Source organism: Notothenia rossii (assembly GCF_949606895.1).
Source record: "Notothenia rossii genome assembly, chromosome: 4".
Lineage (NCBI taxonomy): Eukaryota > Metazoa > Chordata > Actinopteri > Perciformes > Nototheniidae > Notothenia > Notothenia rossii.
In genome coordinates, this window is record NC_136902.1 from 53,300,223 (window position 1) to 53,325,955 (window position 25,733).

At 39.3% G+C, this 25,733-nt stretch overlaps 1 protein-coding gene and 1 long non-coding RNA gene across 8 annotated transcripts in view; both read right to left on the minus strand.

Annotated features, from left to right (window-relative positions):
• Positions 1-25,733, minus strand: part of LOC307036092 — a 105,104-nt gene that overhangs the window by 62,291 nt on the left and 17,080 nt on the right. The gene's annotated exons all lie outside the window — the stretch shown is intronic.
• Positions 13,590-19,966, minus strand: LOC307035952 (uncharacterized protein). 7 transcript variants are annotated; one of them, XM_079675833.1, is made up of 15 exons: positions 19,902-19,966; positions 19,235-19,626; positions 18,910-19,008; positions 18,444-18,676; positions 17,684-18,317; positions 17,296-17,421; positions 17,068-17,182; positions 16,892-16,954; positions 16,539-16,593; positions 16,223-16,311; positions 15,861-15,978; positions 15,624-15,719; positions 15,367-15,537; positions 15,016-15,192; positions 13,590-14,653 (listed from the first exon to the last, which is right to left on the minus strand). In XM_079675833.1, exons 5-15 carry the CDS (start codon positions 17,689-17,691, stop codon positions 14,373-14,375), a joined length of 1,299 nt encoding a protein of 432 aa, XP_079531959.1. In that variant the 5' UTR covers positions 17,692-18,317; positions 18,444-18,676; positions 18,910-19,008; positions 19,235-19,626; positions 19,902-19,966; the 3' UTR covers positions 13,590-14,372. The 7 variants fall into 7 exon arrangements, with proteins under 7 accessions (XP_079531959.1, XP_079531961.1, XP_079531960.1 ...); XM_079675835.1 differs by having other exon boundaries at positions 17,684-17,974; positions 18,139-18,676; XM_079675834.1 differs by having other exon boundaries at positions 17,684-17,785; positions 17,881-18,676.

Genomic DNA, 25,733 nt, shown 5'->3' on the forward strand with positions numbered 1-25,733 from the left:
AAGTCGCCCGCAGGGGGGAAATTGGTCGCCCGCGTGCATGTTCTAAAAATAGCACAAGTCACCATGGAGCTCCGTCTAAAAAAATTATTGAATACATTTTTATTTTTAAAATGAAATAAATAAATATATTGAATATAACATTTTAAAAGCACACATTTTGTATGTACATATGTAAGTGAAATGGAGATTTGGTGCGTGAAATTGAACTCTGACCCCAGATAGGTTCAGAGTTGAACTCCACGCACCAAATCTCCGTTCCACCTTTAGCTGAGACAAGCTAGCATGAGCAGCTACGATCATGGGCCTCATCACCCCCCCCCCCCACACACACACACACACACACAGCAGTGGTGAGGATCTCAGCCTGCCACTGACGTTCAACCAGAAAACATCAGCAGTTAGCTGTTAGCAGTTAGCAAACAGAGATCACAGCTCCTCATATCTTTTCAGAAACTGGACAAAAGTTAAACAAGTACAAACCACAGACTGTCTGTGTCATGGCGAATACAGTCGCTGGTTTATTTATGTCTGTAGGCCGTTGTTGTGAGTGTGGAGTGAGCATATACAACGTTAGCTTAGCCTGGTCGACCCAATCTCCATTCAGAAAACAAGCATTTTAAAAGGTTTTTCGCCTGCCGTCTTGTCTGCAGACTTGTCAAGCATTAATTCATGTTTTTTTCTAACAGGTATCAGTATGTTGTTACTTCGGCATCATTTAGAAATGTGTATTACAATTTAATCACGGTAAAATATGTTCATTTTTGTAGTTGTAGCTCCCGAGCCAGCGCGTCTTGTTTGAATGATGCGAGTAAACACAGCTGGCAGCAGCGGTGAAACTCGAGCGATTAGAGCGAAGTCGCGTCCGGTGTGAACGCAGCATTACAACGACCCCTGATAGATCTCGCGAGAATATGTATAAATATAGATACATTTTCATAACAAAACAATGGGGTTGCTATAGCAATGGTAAATCATTGTTAATAATTATTGTGAGGAATAATTAACATTAACATGTGATCAGACAGTCCTTCACATACAGTAAATTAATATGTATTCTGATTATTATTAATAATAATATTATCATTAAAGGTGAATCGTGCAATTATGTTATTCAGGAAGTTTGTATCAAACAAGTAGCCCTTCGTATTACTCAGTACCCTTGAAGTAGCCCTCGGTGACAAAAAGGTTGGTGACCCCTGGTCTAAACCAATTGGCCAGATAAACTAACAGGCAGAACGTACGGTATGTTTGAAGACTAACCATTTATCCAGTTCAAGCTGTCTTTAAGATGTGACATTGCGCTCTGACTATTTCCCGTAAAATGGTGAAAAACTATTACTTATTCTTAAATTTGACCTCTTGCTGCTTGGTTGAAAATGATAATTGAAAAATAACTTTAAAAAAAAAAAAGACTCAAACAGCGAGGGACATTATACTGGTGAAAAAATTCTCAATTCTACAGATGACTCCCCCCACTCAACGCAATAAGTCCCTCCCTCCACTCAGCAAAGCATCTAAAACTAAGGACCCCACTAAGACGACAGTTTGAAAACTAGCTATGGATCTGAGAAAAACCAAGTCTCCCCCCGTGAGTTGCAGCCAGGAACAAACTCCTGGACTACCATCATCACCACCATTCTGGACACCCGAATCTTGCAGTACTACTGCTGCTTATTTTGCTCCTTGGGCCAAGACGTCTCTGTTTATGGACACAGTGAAATCAGTGTTGGTTGATATTGTGGAGGGGGTGATACATCGGTACAGAGAAGAAATATGCAACGGATGCCGAGTCATTCACCCCGGCCAGAGGCAACACGATTGTGTGAATGACATGCCCGATTTTTTCTTCAGAAACAATTACAACACGTTAATGAAAAGACTCTGGCTCACCGACTTCATTACTGAGATCGACCAGACTCTTATTGATAAAGAAATGTTCACGGATGATTGGATGATCCAAGGCGCTTCGGAGGCTTTTCTGCACAATCTCAAAAATTGTAGACGCCTCAAGGAGAGACTTGAAAAGATCCATGCCGAGTTGGATGGAGAAGAAGAAGACTAATAACCTGCGGTTGGTTGAAGCCAGGGATTTTTTCTTTTTCGATACACTGACTTTTTCTTTAAAGTAAAATAAAAATGGGGAACTACTATGCAAAACGCTCTGTATATATTGATCAGAATGTAGTCAATACCCTTTTAATAAGTGTGGTGATGAGGACGATTGAAAACAGAGTGAATAGTGATCCCTGTGTAAACAGAATGGCTGAAGTTTGTAAACTAGAAGACATTTTGGATATCGTTCGTTCTGGCAGTACTATTCCTGGTCATTGGGAAACGATTGTAAACGAAACATTTAAAGTGGTCCTGGAATCTTCATTTTCCGAAACATTCTGTAACATTACCGAAGAAATGAAACAAACATCAAAAGTGTATCATGTGCTCTCATTGTATGCTCTGTTTGTAGATGTAATGCATCTTTGTGTCAAAAACAGCATACACATGAATATTTTGACTGAAGTGAAAAAACTCCATCATGATATTTCCAGTAATCTGGGGAATTCTAAGCTGGAGACGGTCCTGGGGATGTTACAATCAGTATAACTATTGATTTTGTGTGTGAAAATGTTTAAATGTAAATAGGACATGTGTGTGTGTGTGTGTGTGTGTGTGTGTGTGTGTGTGTGTGTGTGTGTGTGTGTGTGTGTGTGTGTGTGTGTGTGTGTGTGTGTGGGGGGGGTGATGAGGCCCATGATCGTAGCTGCTCATGCTAGCTTATCTCAGCTAAAGGTGGAACGGAGATTTGGTGCGTGGAGTTCAACTCTGAACCTATCTGGGGTCAGAGTTCAATTTCACGCACCAAATCTCCATTTCACTTACATATGTACATACAAAATGTGTGCTTTTAAAATGTTATATTCAATATATTTATTTATTTCATTTTAAAAATAAAAATGTATTCAATAATTTTTTTAGACGGAGCTCCATGGTGACTTGTGCTATTTTTAGAACATGCACGCGGCCGACCAATTTCCCCCCTGCGGGCGACTTAGTGCCCGCGGGCACCGCGTTGGCTACCCCTGGTTTAGACCCTACTGCCCTAGACGCATGCTCTCAAGAGGGAAGTCACGCTTTGGGAAGAGGTGTTTCATTTCACAGATCCACCTTGATTCTTGTTGTGGAGGAAAATTCTGAGGATGAAGAAGCAGAAAAATAACTTGTTTTGTAAAATGGGCAGCACGTCAGTTTGAAGGAAAAGATGACACCGTGTTTATGCATGACATGCAAAATATCTTGAAGCCCTACAACCACAAAAAAAAAAAAAAAAAAGGTACAAGTATATTGTGTTAAAAATATGGCAAAAAGTCGTAATATTGTATAATGTATTGTTTCACCGAAACAGTGTTAAAATCACAAACTTGCCTTTTAGAGTCGCAGTCTTTTACAAACATTCTGTTTTGTTAAGAGCTACCAAAACATAGTAAACATCGCAATTATTCCCAAAACAAACTGGGAATGGGGACATCGATAACATATTTTAATGTTTAATTTTATTCAGGACTACCGTAGTGCACATTGATGAACACTTTAAAACAAAAATAATGCCTACAAGTGTAAATGAGCCGGATTTTAGCTCTGAGCTAATTTCCATCTGTAGCCCCGTCACATACAGCATATAAGAACATGACATTTATATATATACAGCAAAAATAAAATACATGATATGCAGAAAGAGCATGAGCAGCATACAAGCATTTACCACATGGCAGTACAATGTAGCAGCTATGATATATAAAGTGCAAGATAAGATAAAAGCGCTACATAAAGTGCAAGAGGAGATACCCCTGTGTTAAAGTGCATTTATTTAGCGGTGATTACACGTCTGTTTGTTGCTCAACCATTCTTTAAGTTGACCTTTAAAACTATTGAGAGTGGGACAATCCCGTATCTCAGTTGGGGGGCTATTCCACAATGAGCTGCCTTTAATGGAGAGGACATTTTGTCCAAAGGTGGTCCGTCTGTGGTGGACTTCACCGTCTCCTCTGGTTTCTGACCTAGTGCTGCGTCCAGTGTGTTTTCTGTGGATGAATTCCCCCAAGGGGAGGGGGGGGGGGGGGGGGCCAGCCCATGTAAATATAATTTTTTTAAAAACACATACTTTTAAAAGACATAAAAATGTCAAAAACTCAAGAAATTGTGATTTTCAAGGATGGTACAGTGGTTGTATGACTGTGGCTTTCTGTCAAACACCTGGATAGCTCTCTTGAACAGCTGTTCTATGGGTTTCAGGTGTGTGGCACAAGCAAACGACCAGTTTGTAAAACAGTATTCAATGTAGGATAGAATCATACAGTGGAGGTATGACTTTGCAGCATTGACAGTTAAGAAAAAGGTCTAATTTGTTTAAAATGTTGCAAGTTGAATTTAATGGTATTGGATACTTTCTGGATATGTTTCTTAAAAAGTCAAGTGCGAGTCCAATATGACACTCCCTGTTCAAGATACTTTCACTGGGAGACTAGTTCTATTTCTGCTCCATTTAAAAATACATTGGATCCTTCGATTTTGATTGATCGTTTACTGAACATCGTCGTTTGCATCAACATGCATACTGTTTTTGTTGTACTCATACTGTCAATACGTAGATTGTGTTATCTAGCTTTAGATAGAATGTTTGTTCTTCCTCTTTGCATAATTTGCATCCACAATCCTTTGCCAGTAGGTGTTTCCACAGTCCTTGCGGTTTTCCGATTGTTCAACTAATTGGGAGCTACTGTAAGCTATTTGTATTTGCATTTTTAGCACATTACTTCCTGCAGTGATTCAGAAAGTATTGTGTTTGGGCTTTTTATTGTGAAAGGGAGACCACTACTCAGAGCCAGACATAATTTCATAGAGAAAGCGAGTCTTATAGGGAGCCAATTTAAATGCTAATGTCGTCTTTATTTTACATCCATTACAAATTTGTGCAATCAATTACTTCATTATGATAAGTTGTCTACAGCCACTTTAAATGCAATCAATGTATATTTCTAAGTGCTTACAACTTAAAAAATCTTTACGTACAAGTGACTGTATATTGAATATATTTCTGTACCCAGTGTTGAACAGGACCCAAACCTTTGAGAGATGAAAAAGGACACGTCTGCTTTAATCAACTGCCAAGTAGTCAAGTCTGCATACATACATACACACACACACACACACACACACACACACACACACACACACACACACACACACACACACACACACACACACACACACACACACACACACACACACTCCTTGGGAGGACATCAGTGAAGGTCCCCACACCCACACACACACAAACACACACACACACACTTGGGGGGCGGGCCCACCTGTCACTTTTTATGCATACTAATGTGATTGAAACATTTGTTATGATACACCATAAGGCAGAGTCCTGCACGGGTCTGATTTTCAAGACCCGCTCCCGCCCCGCACCCGCGACGTGCAATACCGAACCCGCCCCGCTACCCGCACATATTGCCAATTAGTTCCGCAACCCGACCCGACCCGTCGGCACAAGATCCGCAACCCGACCCAAACCCGCATATATATACATATATATATATATATATGTATATATATGCCTATATACTGTATATATGAGCAGTGAAAGAATTTACAGAATTCCCATGAGCACGATTAAAGGGAAATGGAGCTCCCGAGAGAGCGCTGCGCTGCCTTAAATACAAGCTGTAGGACTTTGAGGAGCTGTCCACTGTGTCCAGTAACACTTACTGAAAATAAACTATTCATTTGTTGCGTTTCCCATAAATGTTCAGCTGGACGATGTATTCGAGCTGCTTATGATACAGAGAATCATGCAATTATGAATAGGCCTACACGCAGTTGCGTATTTGGCTCAAAAAGCGTGGGATGTTAATAATTAGGCTACATAATAATAATAATAATAATAATAATAATAATAATAATAATAATAATCAAGTAGCCTAACCTACGACGTTTAAAGTGATAATTGTTGGCCATTTCATATGTGAAATTTGGATAGTATACTTTAAAACGAAGGCAGCCTAATCCAGGAAATACAATGCCGTTCATTCCATTTAATTATATTCATGTAGACACATTAATTAGATGGTCCTCCGCCCCTCCCAGAAAACGTGACTTATTAAAAACGGAACGTTATCATATTGTTATGCAACAATCACGTGCATTTATTTGGTTTAATGTTACAATCATTATGGCTGACGATTTAAAAACAAATTGAAGCCAACTGAAACCAGTGCAATTGCAACAAGGACACTTTTAAATTGTTTAGAACAGTCAAGCTGGCTAATGCCAAAACAACAGACATATAGTAGACCTAACACACTTTTTTTTAACAGACGTATAACCTTTTACAGAGTCTGTATTATTATATAATATACGAAATATATACGTACATATAAAACATATAAAACGTACATATAAAACAACATATATTCCATATAACACACTTTTTTTTTTAACAGACTTTTACAGACAGGCTGGCTAACGCCATGTTCATCTCACAACTCAGTGTTTCTTTAGATTACTATGCAGAAAAAGAATGTCATCAACTGTCCCTGGTTTCAATTGGCTTCTCCTTTCTGAGACCACAAATCCAGCCGTGGAAAAATCTCGCTCACTCGCGGCGCTTGAAGCTGGAATGGAAAGAATCGAACGAGCAATGTGTGCCACATTTGGAAACCTGGTTGCATGCTCCTTCCACCAGCTGAGAACATCGAAATTCTCCTCCTTCGGTGACTTGAAGTCGATGTATGCGCTCACTTCATCCTGAGTGCACTCATCGCTGGAAGAGGAATCCTCGACGTCGGATAATCCCTCCGATTGTCTAGCTCTCTTCTCGGGCGGTGCTGAACTGACAGTGGCAACACGTTGTGTGGGCGATGCACGCCTCTCTTTTATGTCTAGAGAGGTGCGAATAGAGGGCGCAAGATTAAGCATGCAATTTTATAAACTTTACAAATAGATTTCCTAATATTTTACATTTCATATTTTAAATGATGAAAACAGACAAGCAGGCGAATAAGCATATACAATACAGTAACAGTGGGCTATACTGTAACGTTAGGATAGTAACTTTTTTCCAATCCTACCTCAATTTAATTTTAATACAGTATGAAATAAACTATGAAATCACTTTTTTCTTTTTTCCTTCGGCCTTACCGTTCACAAGGCGCCGCACTTCGTTGTGCACTGTTTCCATCGAATGTTCCTCCACAAGCAGCTTCAGACTTTTCAGCTTTGGGTGCAAAAACATGGCCAGTTTGTGCAGGAGGTGTATCTCGTACTTTTCAACCAGAATTGTGAGACATTTTGCCTTTAGAGAGGAGAATGTCAGGTTGTCAGTGGAGGATGGTTGCAGATGGCGTTTGAGGCGATCAAGCCACACAGCGGTGAGGTGAAGGGTTGGAGTTTTGGATGCCTCCAGTGCCTTAGTAGCCTCCTTGAATCTCTGAAGAAACATCACCATTGCATTCAAAGTGTCTTCGCTCAAGTCGTTCAGACGACCCTCTTCCCCCCTTTCCAACAGCAGTGCACGAACGTCCTCATATTGACAGCTGATCGACTCGAGCATTGTGTGGACTGAGTTCCAGCGTGTTTCCACTGATGCTTTTAACGTCTTTTTAAGGCGATTCTGGAGACTCGTTTGCTTAAAGTAAGTTACGAGTGACTTTGCCCCCGTGACAAGCGTAGTCACTTCCTCTCCGAACGCATCTTCTTGGCTTGGTTTCCCGATCGTAGTGTAAAGCACGGTGTTAAGGATGTGTGCAGCACAGCTCAGTCTTGTGACGGAGCGAAGGGCTGCCACTATGTTTGAACCCCTATCTGTCACATACACCAGTTTGGTGAAGAAATCCTCAATGCTGTATCTCCGCAGGGCTTGGATTATTGCTGGTTTGATATTATCAGACGCTTTACGCAAGGTGCTATCCCATTCCGACGTAGAAAGCACCCTTTCGACTAGCTCCCACTTGCTATTGATGTAATGTATTGTGTGACAAAGGTAGCTTATTTTCCGATAATCATCGGACCACATGTCTAAAGTGACTGCTCCATTGTACTCACTCATCTGTTCTCTCAGCTCAGGAATTATGCTTTGGCGTATGTCTTCTGCATATTTTGTCACTCTGCGAGATATTGTTGTCGGATCTGGTAACAGCTGCATTGCATCGACACGGCCAGCCCGCGCACCAATGTCAATCAATCCCTGTGCTAATCCAGTGAAACCATCGCCACACACCGTTTCGAATGATCTAACATCACTGCAGACAAATTGTACTGCTAATTTGGACACCGTCTCCTTGTCTTCCCTTTTGGGTGCTTTAAGATCACGGTTATTGGTGAAGTATTGATTGATTGGTCTTGTACCTGTGGCATTGGCAGCGCAGCTCGACTCCATATGTTTTTTCAATGATGAAGTACCTAGCTTGCGGCTATCATAGGCCAACACTTTTTTGCACTTCTTGCAAGCAGCGAACCCAGCGACCTGGTTGTGTTCTCCATCTAGGATGAGTCCAAAAGCCTCCCAGACAATGGATTTTGCTCTTGATGAAGAGTTTTCGGCAATACTGTATTCTCCGCTGAAGAGCTTCGCCTTCACCGGCTCAGTCATTTTGAATGTGGCGCGCTCAGCAGCAGATTGGCGGCGCATATGTTATGATGATGCGCGGGCCCGGCCGCGGGGGAAAGGTCATAGGGTTTAAACATTACATTAAATTATCATTTTTATATTTTTCTTATGCAACACCCGCGATCCGACCCGTATCTTCTTTGTTTTACCCGGACCCGAACCCGAATATTTTTTGTTGAAAGAATACCACCCGCGATTCACTGTTTTCGCGGGTCACCCGTCGGGTACCCGCGGGTACCCGACCCGATGCAGGACTCTGCCATAAGGCGCAACAGTGGGGGCTTTTCACACCTGTGAATACACATCAACCCCCTCCTATTGACGGATCTCACACCTACTTGGGATATCACACCTACTTGAGATCTCACACCTCGAACAAAGGGGAGGCGGGACTTAGCTCATAAGCATAAGTAGGTAGAGGTGTGACCTGTCACAGCACCTGTCACTTTCTATGCATACTAATGAGACGAAAGCGGGATGAATCTTACTACTCCTGTTGGAGTAGTTATTATTCACTTGAAATGTTCTGCCGTAAGGCTCTAGGGATGCAATGATTTTACATTTTGATGTTATGATAATAGTCTGAGGAAACATCACCTTTGTCAGGGTTTTACAATTATTACACTAAGGATGGATGAATGTGTACTTATAATTCGAGGTTTTATAGGATCTTTCCACAACATTTTGGCATTTTCAGCCGCTGTGCCTATTTACCTTTATTAACCCGATTAACCAGTTTTCCATATTTGTCAATGAGCAACAGTTGCTGTAAGGAACCTTAACGTACCATAATGTAGTTGTTTAGAGAGTGAGAACAAAAACACTTAGTGTAGCTGAACTGTTAAAAGTGACATTGGTCAAAGGTGGGGTAGGTAAGTTTGAGAAACCGGCTTGAGATACACTTTTTTTATATTCCATGGAATGCTCTTAACATCCCGATAGCAATGAATATCTTAAGTGCTTTGACAAAAAATCCATACAAAAATATCCTCTGTGGAAGCCGTAGTACTGTAAAAAGCACGACCAATCATCTGAGCCGGCCCGGCTAAAATAACTGGATGGCCTACCTGCCTGTCAGCCTTCCATCTGTGCACAAACTTATGTCGTGCCCTCATTGGTCATGTGCGTGTTCGTGTGTGTTGGAGGAGGGGCTCTGTAAGGAAGTGGCAGATTTTTTCCTGCTGTGTGTTTTCAAATCCTAGCGCACTCGAGCCGGTTTCTCAAACTTACATAGCCTACCTTTAATCGCTGCATCCATACACTGGAATACAAAATACTTCATACAACACTGCACTTGTCTTCAAACGTTTATAAAACAGTATAAAAATGTTACAGTAGCCTAATGAAAATCGATTGAATGTGTATTACTGCTCACTAATTCTTCTTCACCCTCCCTTTATTTTATTTTTTTCTCAGTGGTATGTCCTGGCCTCCATCCTGGCAAGCAGCCTGATTCCCACCCCATGCGAATCCCAATGCAAAGCAAATAAAAATGATTTGGTGTTTGTATGTAATTAAAGTGCAACAGTTTAACAACTGCAACAGACTTACATTGTTTTTGACTTGAAGGATCCCTGTATGCATTGTTTTATGGCCGCTGGCAATTAATTTCACAGGTGAATTGCATATTGATGTAAAATGAAGCTCAGCGCAAGTTCTTTCAGGAAGACTGGGTATATATATATATATATATATATATATATATATATATATATATATATATAAATTCCCTCCGCAGCTGCATATAATCAGCTCATCACAGGCGTTGTCTTTAACATATTACATTTCACCTCATTCTCCAGCAGCCAATCACCGTGCTGCAGCCAAACTTTAAAATGGCAGTCAGCTGTTATTTCAGGTGTTCATGCTGCCGCCCGCCTCCTCCCCATCCACCTCCTTTCATCACATCCACTGCCAGGAGAGCTAATCCAAAGACCTCATCACACCTCCTCTTCATCCCATCTCCTCATCAAATCCAGATCTTCAGCATCATCACCAGTGTCTAGACCCCGGGGGGTTCCCTATACAGTATGCTCACGGCTGCATTTCCCCCTTTAGATATACCATTTCAGGATCGGGGTCTAATCGCCAAAGACTTAACATTTATCGTATGGCATGTGTCAATAAATGTTCTTTAAACAAAATGAAGTCTCTCCTGATTGAAATACACAGAAGCAGCCCACAAGGGGTCCTTGAGATGATAGTACATTATTGAAAACATTAATAACAGAATGCTTAATGCACAAAACATCAAGAAATAAGTAGCCAATGCTTCAATCCTTTGAGAATACACTGTTTGTAGTCTATTTTAATTTTATAATAGATTACATTTATAAAGCGCTTTTCCTGGTGCTCAAAGCGCTTATAAGCAAGTAAATCAAAATAACAACAAAGTAGAAAGTGCTAAGCAAGGTGGAATAAAGGCAAGGGGTTAGTTGATTAGGAGTTGAAGGCAAGAGTGAAAAGGTGAGTTTTGAGGGAATGTGTGTAATCGGATCTATGGGAGTCCGGCTGTTTCCGCACGGACATTTTAGTTAGCCGGACTCCGTGTTTCCTGTGAAATCCGGAAAAGTTTTTTAAAAATAAAACAATACTTAATTCCGAGTTTGCTTTCTTTTCTTTTTGGAGGTCATGACATAATGGCAATATAATACACGGTTCGGCTGCATTAAATATTACACATCTGCCGTAGTTCTGTATTTATAGAGCCCTGATGTGAAGGCTTCTGGACAAACAGGAAGAACTGCCCCCAAAACTGAAAACGTGACGTGAATCATAAATATGTCAGCAATTAAACAACATCTTAGATTTCTTTTCACGCAATACGTCTCCTTTCAGTATCAACACTAATTCGGCTGACTTGTATATTTGATCCAATTGGTAGATAGGCGATATTTACACCATAACGGTGCACAGCTGATAGAAAGCAAGCCTAGTGGTTGAAGCACGTTATTGAATTTTAATATTTTTATTATTAGATATTAATAGGAGAGACAGACAGACAAACTAATAAGTGAGAATGTGTTGGTTTGTTCCAATCAGAGGCACATTTAGCAAATATGGCAGTAGCCATCGATCATCATAAGATAAGATATACTTTATTGATCCCAAGTTGGACATTTTTTCGTTACAGCAGCATGTGTAACAGTTGTAAATACGCAGTGGGGTTTATTTGTAAATAATTTAGTATAATCACACAAATTCTGTGTTTTATATTTAATAATTCTGTGTTCTTTATTTATTGAATGTTCAATACCTGACAGTATAATACATATGCATAATATCAGTTAAAATAAGTGCTTAAACATAGCCTACAGTAGTTAACATTGCAGGAAAGCAATATATCAATACTTTGTCAGGCTTAGATATTAATAGGAGACACAGACTGACAAACTAATGGTCTAAAAGCCTCTTTTGAATAAGAAAAAAGCTATCTGCTATACTATCATATATCAAAAGAATCAAAGGAACAGTTCAGCGCCCCACAACTTCATTGCAAACAGTTACAACCTTGACTTCACATCAGAAAGAACAAACATTAAAGAAGTGACTAACTGCATCAATTAGGGTTAAACGTGTATTCAGCTAAAACATATACATCGCTGCAGTTATTATCCAGTGGAAAGCCCTTACCTACTGGCCTAGTTGAATGAAAGTGGTTACTTTTTTGTGGCAGACAAAGCTATTATAGTAGGAACCTGCGACCCAAGTTTTTCATCTCCGACCTTTTTCATCTCTGACCTTGTTAAACATTGAACATTCAATAAATGAGGAACAGAGAATTATTAAATATAAAACACAGAATTTGTGTGATTATACTAAATTATTTACAAATAAACACCACCGCATATTTACAACTGTTACACATGCTGCTGTAACGAAAAAAATTCCAACTTGGGATCAATAAAGTATATCTTATCTTAAGATGATCGATGGCAACTGCCATATTTGCTAAATGTGCCTCTGAACCTTGACAAGTGCATGTTTCAGGCTTATCAATTAACAACAGGAGGGGTCACAGACATAAGACCAGCTGTTAAATAAAGCTCTTCTGACCTTAGCTGTCATGTGGGTATATATTAATGATGCCCATTATGGACACAAGCAATTTTCACCCATGTATTATTTATATGTTTTAAATTTGAGTGTTTCCTATCCCCTAAACCTCCAGGGATGTACACAGTTTAATACTGGCAACTTCTAATTATGGGAAATACGAAAACGTCTTATAAAACTACAATTCCCAGTAGAGACGTGCCATAGAACATGTTGCAAAACACACAATAGCCAGCATGTGTAGTTCTGGGGACGGGGAGGGGGAGGACCCGTCCGAGTCCAGTTTTGGATAGTCTGCCGTGGTTCCATCCCATTTCAAAGTGCTGTTTGACACTCAGCGTAACGGGCGTAACCCTCGGCGCATTCCAACATCCAATCACAGCTTGAAGACTAATCACGGGGGTTGTCAAACATAGCGGAGAGAATACTTACTTCCGGGTGTAAAATTCTCTAAAGCAACTTCTATGAGCTGCTCCGACCCTCGGTCCTGACGGACTCCAAATGTCCGACATTATACAATCAAACAAATAAATAAACACAAGGATAATTGTGTCTTATTGTTGAGTAAATAACACTGTGGTTTAGAAAATAATACTACATTAGAAGTACGAGTTGGGAGTGAGAATGTGTTGGTATTTACCCTGCATTATGCACATGTTACTAATAAAGGATTATGTTATTGTATGAACTCTATTTACAATGTATTCACATTAATAGTTCATAATCGACGAATGACAAAATGCAGTGACAAGAAAACAACCATTGTATAGCATTTGTTTGAGTAACAAGAGGCAGTTAAATATAAAGGCAAGGCAATTTATTTTCATACACATCAGCAAGTCAAAGCGCTTTAAATAAACGGAAGTACAAAATATAAACACATTTTCACATTACTATGAATTCGGGCGAAACAAGTGCATAGTTTAATATCGTTCTCATATATAGTGTTTTATAATGTTACATTACATTACATTGCATTTAGCTGACGCTTTTATCCAAAGCGACTTACAATAAGTGCATTCGACCAGGAAGATACAAACTTGAAGAAAGCAGAATCATATAAGTACATCAGGTTTCATAGAGCCAAACATTTAAAGTGCTACTCAACTGGCTTTAGATAAGCCAGTCCTTTGTTAGTATATAAGTGCTTTGTTAGTACTTTGTTAGTAGTTCTTTGTTAGTAATTCTTTGTTAATAATTCTATCGCTCGAAGTGGAGTCTAAAGAGATGAGTTTTCAGTCTGCGCCGGAAGATGTGTAAGCTTTCTGCTGTCCTGGTTTCAATGGGGAGCTCATTCCACCATTTTGGAGCCAGGATAGCAAACCCACGTGTTTTTGCTGATGGGAACTTGGGTCCCCCTCGCAGTGCGGGTGCAGCGTGCTGTTTGGCCGATGCAGAGCGGAGTGCACGTGCTGGGGTGTACGGTTTAACCATGTCCTGGATGTAGGAAGGGCCAGATCCATTCGCAGCATGGTATGCAAGTACCAGTGTCTTGAAGTGGATTCTAGCAGTTACTGGAAGCCAGTGAAGGGAGCGGAGGAGCGGCGTGGTGTGGGAATGTTTTGGAAGGTTGAAGACCAGACGAGCCGCTGCATTCTGTCTTTATTTTGTATGGCTTTAAGTGTGTTTTAAATGTGTTTTGTCATTATTATGGCGTGTGGACGTGACACGTCGCTTGTGAAAGAGCTCTCCAGTGCCTCTGTGTTGCTTGGCAGAAACCTTTACAGGTCTTCTTCCTCAGACTCAGGGCTAGTGTAGCCATTGTCATCCGACTCCTCAATGTCCTGCTGTAATTGAAGATCATGGCATTAGCGGCTACACCGCTGTACACATGTAGAGCCTGTTTGTGTTGGCTTTTGAGAAAGTGCCACCTCCGACTGAGGACACTCTTGAGCCCATGAGCAGCATCCTCTGTCAGGTCACTGAAATCTGTAGAGGAATAATCACACAGCAAAAGGGCTCAATGTAAACAAACCATGACAATTGCAAATCTCTTTGCATTGTACAATGCTGCATATGTAAAAACACTACAAAATAGGTAAATCCATCTTAAACTGAAGGATGTTACTATATATTGGGTGCCAAATGGGATATGTTGATTAATGGTGATAGTGCTTAACAAATAGTCAATCGACAGAAAATAATCGATTATGATCTTGATAATGAATAGTTTCAGTAATTTACTATTTCACTTCGGCCTGACACAGTGACAGATGTGTTCTACTTATGTAAGACATGTAATTTGTTGAAGAGGTGATGAAAATATTCAAATGTTAAGATCTCAGACATACTGCTGGTTTTGATGCCCTCCAAAGTCTGTCCTCTGAGTGCTTCCACTTCTTGCACTTCCTTCAGAAGGAACATGATGTGCTGCGACATCTCTTTCACCAGGATGCTCTGCTCCTCCTCCAAACGTCTGACCAGCATTACCTGGTTAAAGAAAGACCTCGTCAACCTGAAGGTGTTGCCTTTAGGTTGAGGAAAGGAATGGAGTAGTGGACAAGGAATATTTATTCATATATTTATATTATTACAGAATGATTTTCATTTCTGAGACACAAATCTTTGTAGCGATAGCATTGGTTCTTTCATATTTTGGTATAGACTAAAAAAACAACAAGCCAAACTAGCAATTATCCTACCATTTGCATGCCTCTCCCATGGTAAGATGTAGCCCTCTGTCAGACTGCAAGCCAACTCCTCGTCGATCTGTTCTTCCTGCACTCCTGTGTTGTATTGCCCAACTTTTTCGTGAAGCTTCTTCTTCAGTTCTCTCATTCTCTTCCTCTTCCTTTGCCTTGCCTGGTTGCTGTCTGCAAAGTGAAACGGAAACAAAACTGTGTCATGGTGCCAGAATGTTTTTGAAGTGTAATTTCAATAACTACGTTTGACAACAAACCATGCTGACGATACAGATCTTGCTTCCTGTGCAAAAGAGTGACGGTCTCAATATCCCCCCTCAGTCCTTCAGTACACCCTGGGGCGTAGACTCTCTCTAAATAATTGCAAAAAAACAATTGGAGAAGTGATACAATCAGTGACAGTCTCAGTTTCAACATATGGCCAACTTATATTGTGTGTCTAAACTTACAGTAATTAACAGATCTATATATGGAAAACCTGTGGTATGTCTTACCTGTGACCACCCATTGCCTGACATCATACACCCACTGCTGTATGGTCTCCTGATCAAGGTTGTGCTCCTCTTTGAAGTCGCTGAAGTTGGCAGCTTCCACCTTTGTCCTCTCTGTGATCTTTACAAAAAAAAGAAAATGTCAGCGAAAAGCACCATGCAACACCATAATGCAAAGAACACCAGTTTTCAGTACAAGACCTTCAGAAGAACAGTTGAAACATTACATGACACCATCTGACTTGCAAGAGGAAGTGTGGATAAGGGAAAACATAATGTATACTGTATAGCCATGAGGTTACATTGCAGACATCCTTCATAAATATGTAATGTCAGATGAGAAGACAATTCTAATTTGCCCTTACTTTGACATATCTGTGGGTTAAAACTTGATGAAGGTTGTCCCTCTTCCTTCTGTTCCAGCCCATCTGTTGAGTGAGCATGTTCAGTCTTCCTAAAAAAGACAAAAAATATATCCACAAACAAAAAAGTAAGTTTTCACATCAAAAAGGCAATACTGAGTGAGAAACCTGATAGACATGACTAAACCCAATCATTGAAAGGTTGTTGAACTGGTAATTACAGTAAAGTAATACACCAATAATGTTTTTAAGGAGGGAACTCTCTGTAAAATACTTATCAGGGCTGCCTTATTATCACATGTGTAGTGTTAATACCAACCTGCTTTTGTCATGTATTTTGTGACCAGAGCTGCCCTGGAGAGAAAGCTGTTCACCTATAATGAATGTTACAATTAATGTTTGGTCACCATTACATAACAATATCACCTACACATCATAGATCTTGAACTGGATGGTTTAAGAGAAAACGTGTGTACTGACTTCCTACAATATGCATGCATTTAGTGTTGCTGAACATATGAGCTGTCTATCTTTCATTTGAACTCAGACATAAAGGATATGCTTTCAACTAATCAACAGGCTTGTCACTGAGATAACACATACATATTTGTACTGCTTTCTATTAAGACTTCTTGTATCCATACAGTTACAATAATGCCATTAATAACATACCTGCTCTACTTCCTCTCCCACTGTGTTTCCTGCTCCGTCCTGACTTCTGCCACCGCATCTCACCTGCAACACAGTGCAAGTAGTGTTATGTAGCATTTCTTTAGAAGTGTTTGATATCCAATAAGGCATGCCATGCACAACATTTAAAAATCCTTTGCATTAAAGATGTTATGTACCTCGCATTTTGCTGTATGGGCTTTAGCATGCATCACGCTAAGAAATGGCCTCATTTCGGTCAACGGCAGAAGCTCTGGTAATCCCTCGGTTATTTTGTTAAGGTATGGCCAGTACCTAAGAAGCAGGAGCAGCATTTTGTGACAATATCAATATCATCTAAAATGACTGCTGAGGCATGGGCCATTCTAAACATTGTTGTGGATGTGCAATATGACAGTGAGGATTACCTGCATGTTACATCCATACAGAAGAAGTCAACATTTAACTTCTTCGACATCTCTTTTTGGAGAAACATTGGGTAAACGTATATTTCTCCACGGAAGTGGTTCAGTCCTCGTAAGAGAAACCCATGTCTGATTAATCAGAAGAAAATCTAGTTGTTAATAATAAACTGACACAGCAAGGCCTGGCTTAAGCACTCATCTCTGTCATCTAGGTGGCTATAACAACAAATAACACTTGGATGTTACAAATGATGGATCAATTCCGCTCCACAATCAAAAGTGTTTAATGCTTCCAATTCTTACAAAGACTTAGACTTGGATTGCTATTAAAACTGAAATAATGAGACCAGACTCAAGAACCAAACACATATACACACACAGACACACTTACAAATACATGCTTGCAAACTGCCACTTGAATGCCCTCCTCGTCTATCTGGGCACCAGACTTTTTTGACAATTTGGCAGTACCAAAGACGGCACTGTCTTTTCCCTATAAAGTCAGTTTATTACAACCAAGTTTTGACATATATATAAAAGAACACCACAGGTGTAACTGCAACTACCATAATAAGAAAAAAAACGTACACTTTTCATGTTGCCTCTGACAAGGTCAACAAATGTTGCGACTTCCTCATCCTTGGCCAGGAACAAGCCCTCATAGATTGGTGACTCCTCAGTCCTGTCCATGATAAGTTAACATACAAGTCAATAATAAAAATCACAAAGCACTACATTACTATGATTTGTTTTAATGTCTGTTATGGCTACTCAAAGACAACCCCAAGGGCTACTATTTGTATTAGCGGTGTGTTCTTTATCATTTTCATTAATACCTATACCTACCCTTTTGACTTGGAAAAGCGATAATGCTTGCGGTTTCCATCACAGCAAACAGCCAACATGTCTGGAGAACATGCTGGACAAACAAAGTGATGGGCCTGGCACATAACCTCTTGTTTGTACTGACAGAAGCAAAACTCGAAGAAGCTTAACTGAAATGTATCAGCACAGATACTACCTGTCTGTATATTGATTTAAAAAAAGTGGATTAGTAATTGTTTTGAAAGCAATGCCAACAATTAATGATATGGTATGCAGTAATATGATATTGTTTTTTGTATGTTTCCGTGTGATTCAGGCAGATTTACCCGTCCAGCTTGAACAGATCTGTGCTCCAACATTTTCAGAAATGCCTGCCTGGACATGGCTGTTGCTGTCACCTTCATGTGCTCGAATGAGGTGAACACATCATATTTGTAAAGCGTCTGGCAGCTGGTGCTAGCTGGCCAGTACCGATACAAAAGCAGTTCTTTAACCTCAGGAGTCCATTCTGCAGAGCAGGATGGACAGGATTTCCGAGGCAAGCAGACATTGTATCGTCCTGTGAACAAATGGACAAAGTAAAGGTATTTCGGTAATAAAACTGTGAGTTTTGCCTTAAAATATTGGATTTTATACATAGATGTGCATCTATGATATATTAGCTATTTGACATGGCATTTGGGTGTTGTGTGAAAATGACCAGGTGATAAAAATCTTTGCATTCCACAAAGTGGTAAAACTCTGCCGTACAATACTACTTGTACAAAAAGAAGGGCTTTCAGAACAACTTACCGTTGATGGTGACCACAGAAATATGCTTCCAAGGAGTAACTGTGATGTCATCAGAGCATTCACAGATTGACCTTGGAGTAGGAACAGGCAGTTGACATACTGCAATATAGAAAATATGTTAGGAAGGGTGTATTTACAGTTTTTCCTTAATTCTCCAGATTATCAAGATATTCAATAACATTTTGCATAATTTCCACATATCTTGCAGCCCTAGTCAAAACCAATCATACTTTTTTCAATCAGCTATGTACACTTCCCATTCACACTTAATTTTGGGAACTACACTATAATGGGACATTGTAATGTAATGTTAATCTTTACATACTTTGTTCACAAAACTGAGGCTGGCCATTTTCATCCACCACCACAGCAGTTGTAGGGGGAATGGGCTCCAGAAATCCATTGAACACAGCCTCTCTGTCATGGAAGATATTCCTCTTGTGGGCCTCCATGTCACAGGTTGCACAGAGGAACTCCATGTCCAGTGGAACACAGTCCAGGCACCTAATAGCCGCTTCTTCTGCACAGCATCTGTGGCACTTCTGAATGGCTATTCTCTCAGCTGAGAGTTTTGCATTTTAAAAAGCATTGGCCTAGCAGTTTTCATTCTCACATCTGTGAGAAGCTGCCTTTGTGCCCAAGCAGATCCCGTTCCGTCTGTTGCCCCCAGAACCTGGACTGCAGTTAGAGTGTCTCTTAACTCTTGGAGATGTGTTTCTAAAAAATAAAACAGCTGTTAAGACACCCTAAAACTGGAATGATTGATATTAAGGTAGTATACTGAAACACTTTTGAGTTGGAAAAATATATGCGGACTAATAATAGCAACATGCTATGAATCATTATATGCATCCAAAGCAATATTAACAAGTGATACTTATACCAAATATGCATTCACTTGTCATGAAACAGTCAACACTCAATACTTTAAAATGGAAAAATTGGGAAAAACTTTAGTGCCAGTCAACTGCTGTTATAATCAATATACTCACCAAGACTACCAAAAACTCTTGATGTTCTAGCTGAAGGCCTTCCTCATGCACAGGATCGTCTCTTCTGGCTTGTGAAGCTGCAGAGACAGTCATTTTTGCTTAACCCTTCAACCAATCTAAAATTACACCAATTAATTGAAAATGCTCTGTAAGGACTGCAGGTAATGAAACTAAGAACATATTACCACAGCATCACAATGACAATTTACATTTGCCATACTTTTATCCAAATCGAGGTACACATGTTCAAAAATACAACACAAGCAAGGATTATCAGTCACAGGCTCTTACAATATCTTGATTTAATTTGAAAATGTTTTAAACATTGTAACAGATTTGTCAAGAGGTATCTTTACATTAAATAATTTCTTACTGTGTACACCAAAATAACTTTGTTATGAATTATCTTTATTCTTAGACTTAGAAATCATGATATAGTAAAGAACAAACCTGATGCGGAGCGTTGAGTTTCCCGTTGTCTCTCACGTCTGCGTCTGACCACTGGATTAGAAAGGGGTCTCTTCCTGCTTTTTCTTTTCTTTTTCGGAGGGATGGCAGGGGTTTCAGTAGCCTATATCTTTTCAGAGGTTGAGATCAACAACAAAGTTGTAATACAACATAAGACAGCAGCTCTTATATTCGAGCAATTATTTAACGGTTGCATAAAAAGGTCTAACGGACCCTTTACATTACATCAATAAAAAGCAATAGCAATGATTATATTACAGACTTGGGTATTTGCTTATCATGAAAAGCCTCACTCTGGCCTCATGGAAAAGAGCCTCGCTAATCAATGCTGCCATGTGCATCCTGGCCTCATTGGGATCCTCAAAGACCCTCACTTCACGGTTGAGGGACATGGCATACAAAGAGAGAGTGAGTAATTAAAAGAGAAAGTGAGAGAGAGTGATTGAAAAAGAGAAGGTGAGAGAGTGATTGAAAGAGAAAGTGAGAGGGTGATAGAAAGAGAGACAGTGAGAGTGAGAGAGTGGCTCTTAAAAGTGCCGTGTGTTTTATATGTGTGTGTGTGTGGATATGTGTGTGTTGGTGATATAGAGTTGTAAAGAAGCTGTAAAACAGGAAAAATAAAAACATGATTAGGATTATTTAGAATAACAGTAACATCTGTGCATTACTCTATTATGCAATAATAATTTAGTATAATTTATACTGTGCATATTCTTTTCATATGAGGGACATGGCATACAAACAATACAGACACAATATACAAACAATACACAAAATGAAGAGAGTGCAATAATAATTAATCTGTGCATTACTCTATTATGCAATAATAATTTAGTATAATTTATATATCTTATATCTTCTACTATATATTTTAATTCTACAATGTAACAATCCCAATGTCCCCACTGGCCAGTCAAATCCTCTGGAAAAACTCCAGGTCCACATTTTTGTTCCACTCCATCGCCGATTCCACTATTACAACTCTGTGTTGAAAGCTGTCTTTACAACACATGGGCAAATACAAGCATTTAAATATATTTTTCTAGCAGGCACCTCCACCACTATCCAACTGTGCCGGGGACAGCTAATGTCATTTAGCTGTATAAACTATAAATGATATCCAGCTACAAACTTTGCAGTAGGGCCTGGCTCATTTCGTGGCATCTGCAGGCAGTGGCAAGTACTTCCGGCATCTGCCACAGAGGCCGCTACTCCGTGGTATCTGTGGCAAGTATATGCCACAGATGTGGTATCTGTGGCAAGTATATGCCACAGCCACAACTTGCCGTGGCAAGTAAATGCCACAACCATGCCAGTATATGCCACAACTTATATATGCCACAACTTGCCGTGACAAGTATATGCCACAACTTGCCGTGGCAAGTAAATGCTACAAGTTAAGAGTTAAGAGAAGGTTTACCGTAGCTGCCACCCGCCTTCCGTGGCAAATGCTGATATTTAAACCCGTATTTATCGCGTAAAATGTCGCTGTTTTGGCATGACTTTATCGGACTGATCTGTACACAAGACTGATGATCTGTTACTGATGGTCCGATCATATTTTTTAAAAAGATTAAACATATGTTCAGATTTTACTTGGAGAACGTGGTTTGTTAAAATAAATAAACGTGCTATTTTTATGATAATACTCAAGATATATTATTAGTAAGTTGACATAAAGATCTAACATTGTTGACCAGAGGTGGGAAATAGGCTAACTTGTATACTCAAGTACTGTACTTGTGATTTAGAAATAGCCTAGTTGTACTTTAGTTGAGTATGTAAATGGTATGTTACGTAGTAGGCTACTTACCCCACTACAACTCAGAGGTAAATTGTGTAATTGTAGCCTACTCCCCTACATTTATTTAATACGCTACCTTTAGTTACTTACTACAGATTCTGATTAATGATGATACATATAATCAAGTCTTAAATCAGACTTTATAGTTACTCCTGGAGTAAATTCACAAGAACCCTACTACAGTATACAAAGTCATTAAAACTAGCTGCACCTTTACCAGCTTTGAGAACACTTTCATGATCAATCATTATAATGAAAACATGTAATATGCACTTTAAGTATATTGTTATGCTAATCATTTTGCGCTTTTACTTGAGTAACCTTTTAATGCATGACTTTTACTTGTAACAGAGTATTCCAACATTTAGGTTGGCTACTTCTACTTTTACTTCACACTAGAACCACAAGGGGTCGCTGTATAGCCTACCTAAAACCACCAACGTGTCAAATGAACGAATGCATTGATTTTCAAGGTACAATGTTATTTTATTTATCATACTAGAACACAATGAGTGTTGCCACTACATTGCCGTGGCATGTGCCTTGGCATTTGTGGCATCTCCCACAGAGGCCACTACTCTGTGGCATCTGTGGCAAGTATATGCCACAGCCACAACTTGCCGTGGCAAGTAGGCTATATGCCACAACTTGCCGTGGCAAGTATATGCCACAACTTGCCGTGGCAAGTAAATGCCACAGATGCCACAACTTGCCGCGGCAAGCATATGCCACAACTTGCCGTGGCAAGTATATGCCACAACTTGCCGTGGCAAGTAAATGCCACAGATGCCACAACTTGCCGTGGCAAGCATATGCCACAACTTGCCGTGGCAAGCATATGCCACAACTTGCCGTGGCATTTGCGCATGCTGAACGGGAGTTGCCACAAGATGCCAGAGTTAAGAGAAGTTTTACGGTAGCTGCCACTCGCCTTCCGTGGCAAATGCTGATATTTAAACTCGTATTTATCGTGTAAAATGTCGCTGTTTAGGCATGACTTTATCGGACTGATCTGTACACAGGACTGATGTGCGATCTCTATTTTTCAAAAAGATACTAAATTATCATTTATATTCAATTTTACTTGGAATAGCCTACGTGGTTTGCTAAAATAAACAAACGTGCTATATCTATGATAGTATGCTAAACATAGGCCTATATTGTAATAAAAAAAAAAATATTGGCAAGTGAGCGTTGCAACGCAAGCCCTTGGCAATTGTCGCTTCTTGAGGGGAGTTTCCACTGCTTGCTACGATAACCAGGTGTATTCTTACTAGTAAAGACAAATAATTAAAAATAAATATCTGTATTGACACAGCAACGTGTACAATGGTGTTATTAGACTTGGCTACAGACTTAGGGCAGCTGTAACTGATTGCAGTTGCCACTGCTAGTGAGATGCTAAGATTTATATTTTATAAATGAGGCAAAGGACAGTTATATTTGATTGTACACATGTATAAATGTGTTATTTTAAATCCAGGCATATGTACTTAATTTGTATTATTTGCGTTGTTAATAAACAGATTAATGTCATTGTATCTGTTTTGTTGTTTAATATTTTAATTCTGGTTGAACATTTTTATTTAAATGCTTCAGATTATTCTTATTAGATATTGATATCGGTGAATCCAAACAAACCATTTTATTCCGTTAAGACAATCATGACAATGTATATTAAAAATCAAGACACAATGCATGCTTTTTTATCCATCCTTTTATTGCGTTTTGAAAGTGGTGAACAATTAACATGAAGAATGTTCTCTTAAGCATGATACTCCAAGCAATCCTCATTTAACCGTATAAAGTTGATTTAATATGTTGAGGAAAGAGGGTTACAATGTAATATAATTACACCCTTGTTAAAACTTTTTGTGTGCATCAGTAAAAAGGTTATATGTCATGCATGCAAATATCAAATCATTGTGTTGCTAATTAACATAAACAGATTTTGATATGATACGTTGTATTTAATTTATTTATCTAAAATGTTGAAATCTTTGCGTTACAGCAAATAATAATAATAGAAAGAAACAGGAAATAATTTACACATTATTAGTAGATATTTATCTACAGAGTATCTAAAGAATAAACAATATAGCCTACTGAATATGTAAGAATACACTACAATAAACCATCTCACTAAAACCAATAGAAACATATATTTGTCTTTCTTAACCCTTTCATCCATGAATTATGAAAGCCTCACTCAGGATTTTTTTACCAATTGTTTTTATTGCTCTTGGGGCATGAAAAACAAGATTTTAACTTTAGTTTATTTTTATCTATTTTTTTCAAATTTAGAACATTTAAAAATACATTTAAAAAAATAATTTTAAGGATGATGTTTTCCTTATTAATAAGTCACAAATCACAAACTCAGTAAATGAACACTGACATAACAAAAACACAGAAAATGACCACTAGTTGTCATAAAGTAAAACAGTAACAATAGGAAATTACAGTCTTTTCAAGTGAATGTATATATTTATATATAAAACAAACAATAGAAGCACACTTACTGTCAAGTAGCCTATACCAACATTAACATAAGATAATCCTTATGTGTATTATGTATGATGGAAATCCATCAAGGGTGAAAGGTTATATCATGTGCACAGCTATGGCTTATGGCAATGAAAATCGTATTGGTCCCGCCATGCGTTTTAGAAGGGGGATGATTTTAACCGTTTTTATTTCAGGGGGGATGCCATCCCCCCTCAACTCGAGTACCGACTATTATCATAAAAATAGCACGTTTATTTATTTTAACAAACCACGTTCTCCAAGTAAAATCTATAGTACATATGTTTAATCTTTTTGAAAAATATGATCGGACCATCAGTAACAGATCATCAGTCTTGTGTACAGATCAGTCCGATAAAGTCATGCTAAAACAGCGACATTTTACGCGATAAATACGGGTTTAAATATCAGCATTTGCCACGGAAGGCGAGTGGCAGCTACCGTAAACCTTCTCTTAACTCTTAACTTGTGGCATTTACTTGCCACGGCAAGTTGTGGCATATAGCCTACATGCCACGGCAAGTTGTGGCATATATAAGTTGTGGCATATACTTGCCACGGCAAGTTGTGGCATGGTTGTGGCATTTACTTGCCACGGCAAGTTGTGGCTGTGGCATATACTTGCCACAGATACCACATCTGTGGCATATACTTGCCACAGATACCACGGAGTAGCGGACTCTGTGGCAGATGCCGGAAGTACTTGCCACTGCCCGCAGATGCCACGAAATGCGCTTGCTGTCTCTCAAACTTTGACCGGAAAGCCGGAGGCTAGCTGAACGTGGCCGCTAGCTTGCGCGTAGCCTATTGTAAAAGCTAAACACACAACAAAAATCAACATAATATCCAGGAATGAAACGCTATAAAGACTGTGCTACAGTGGAATAAATAAAAGCAATATCATTTTGTGTTTTAAAGAAATAAACTCCCCTTGATTTTAGATACTTACTGTAGTCCGTTGTGAGATGAAATGAATGAAAGTGACGTGATCGTGGGCAACGTCACGTGGCTACGTCACTGCCGTCAAGCGCGAC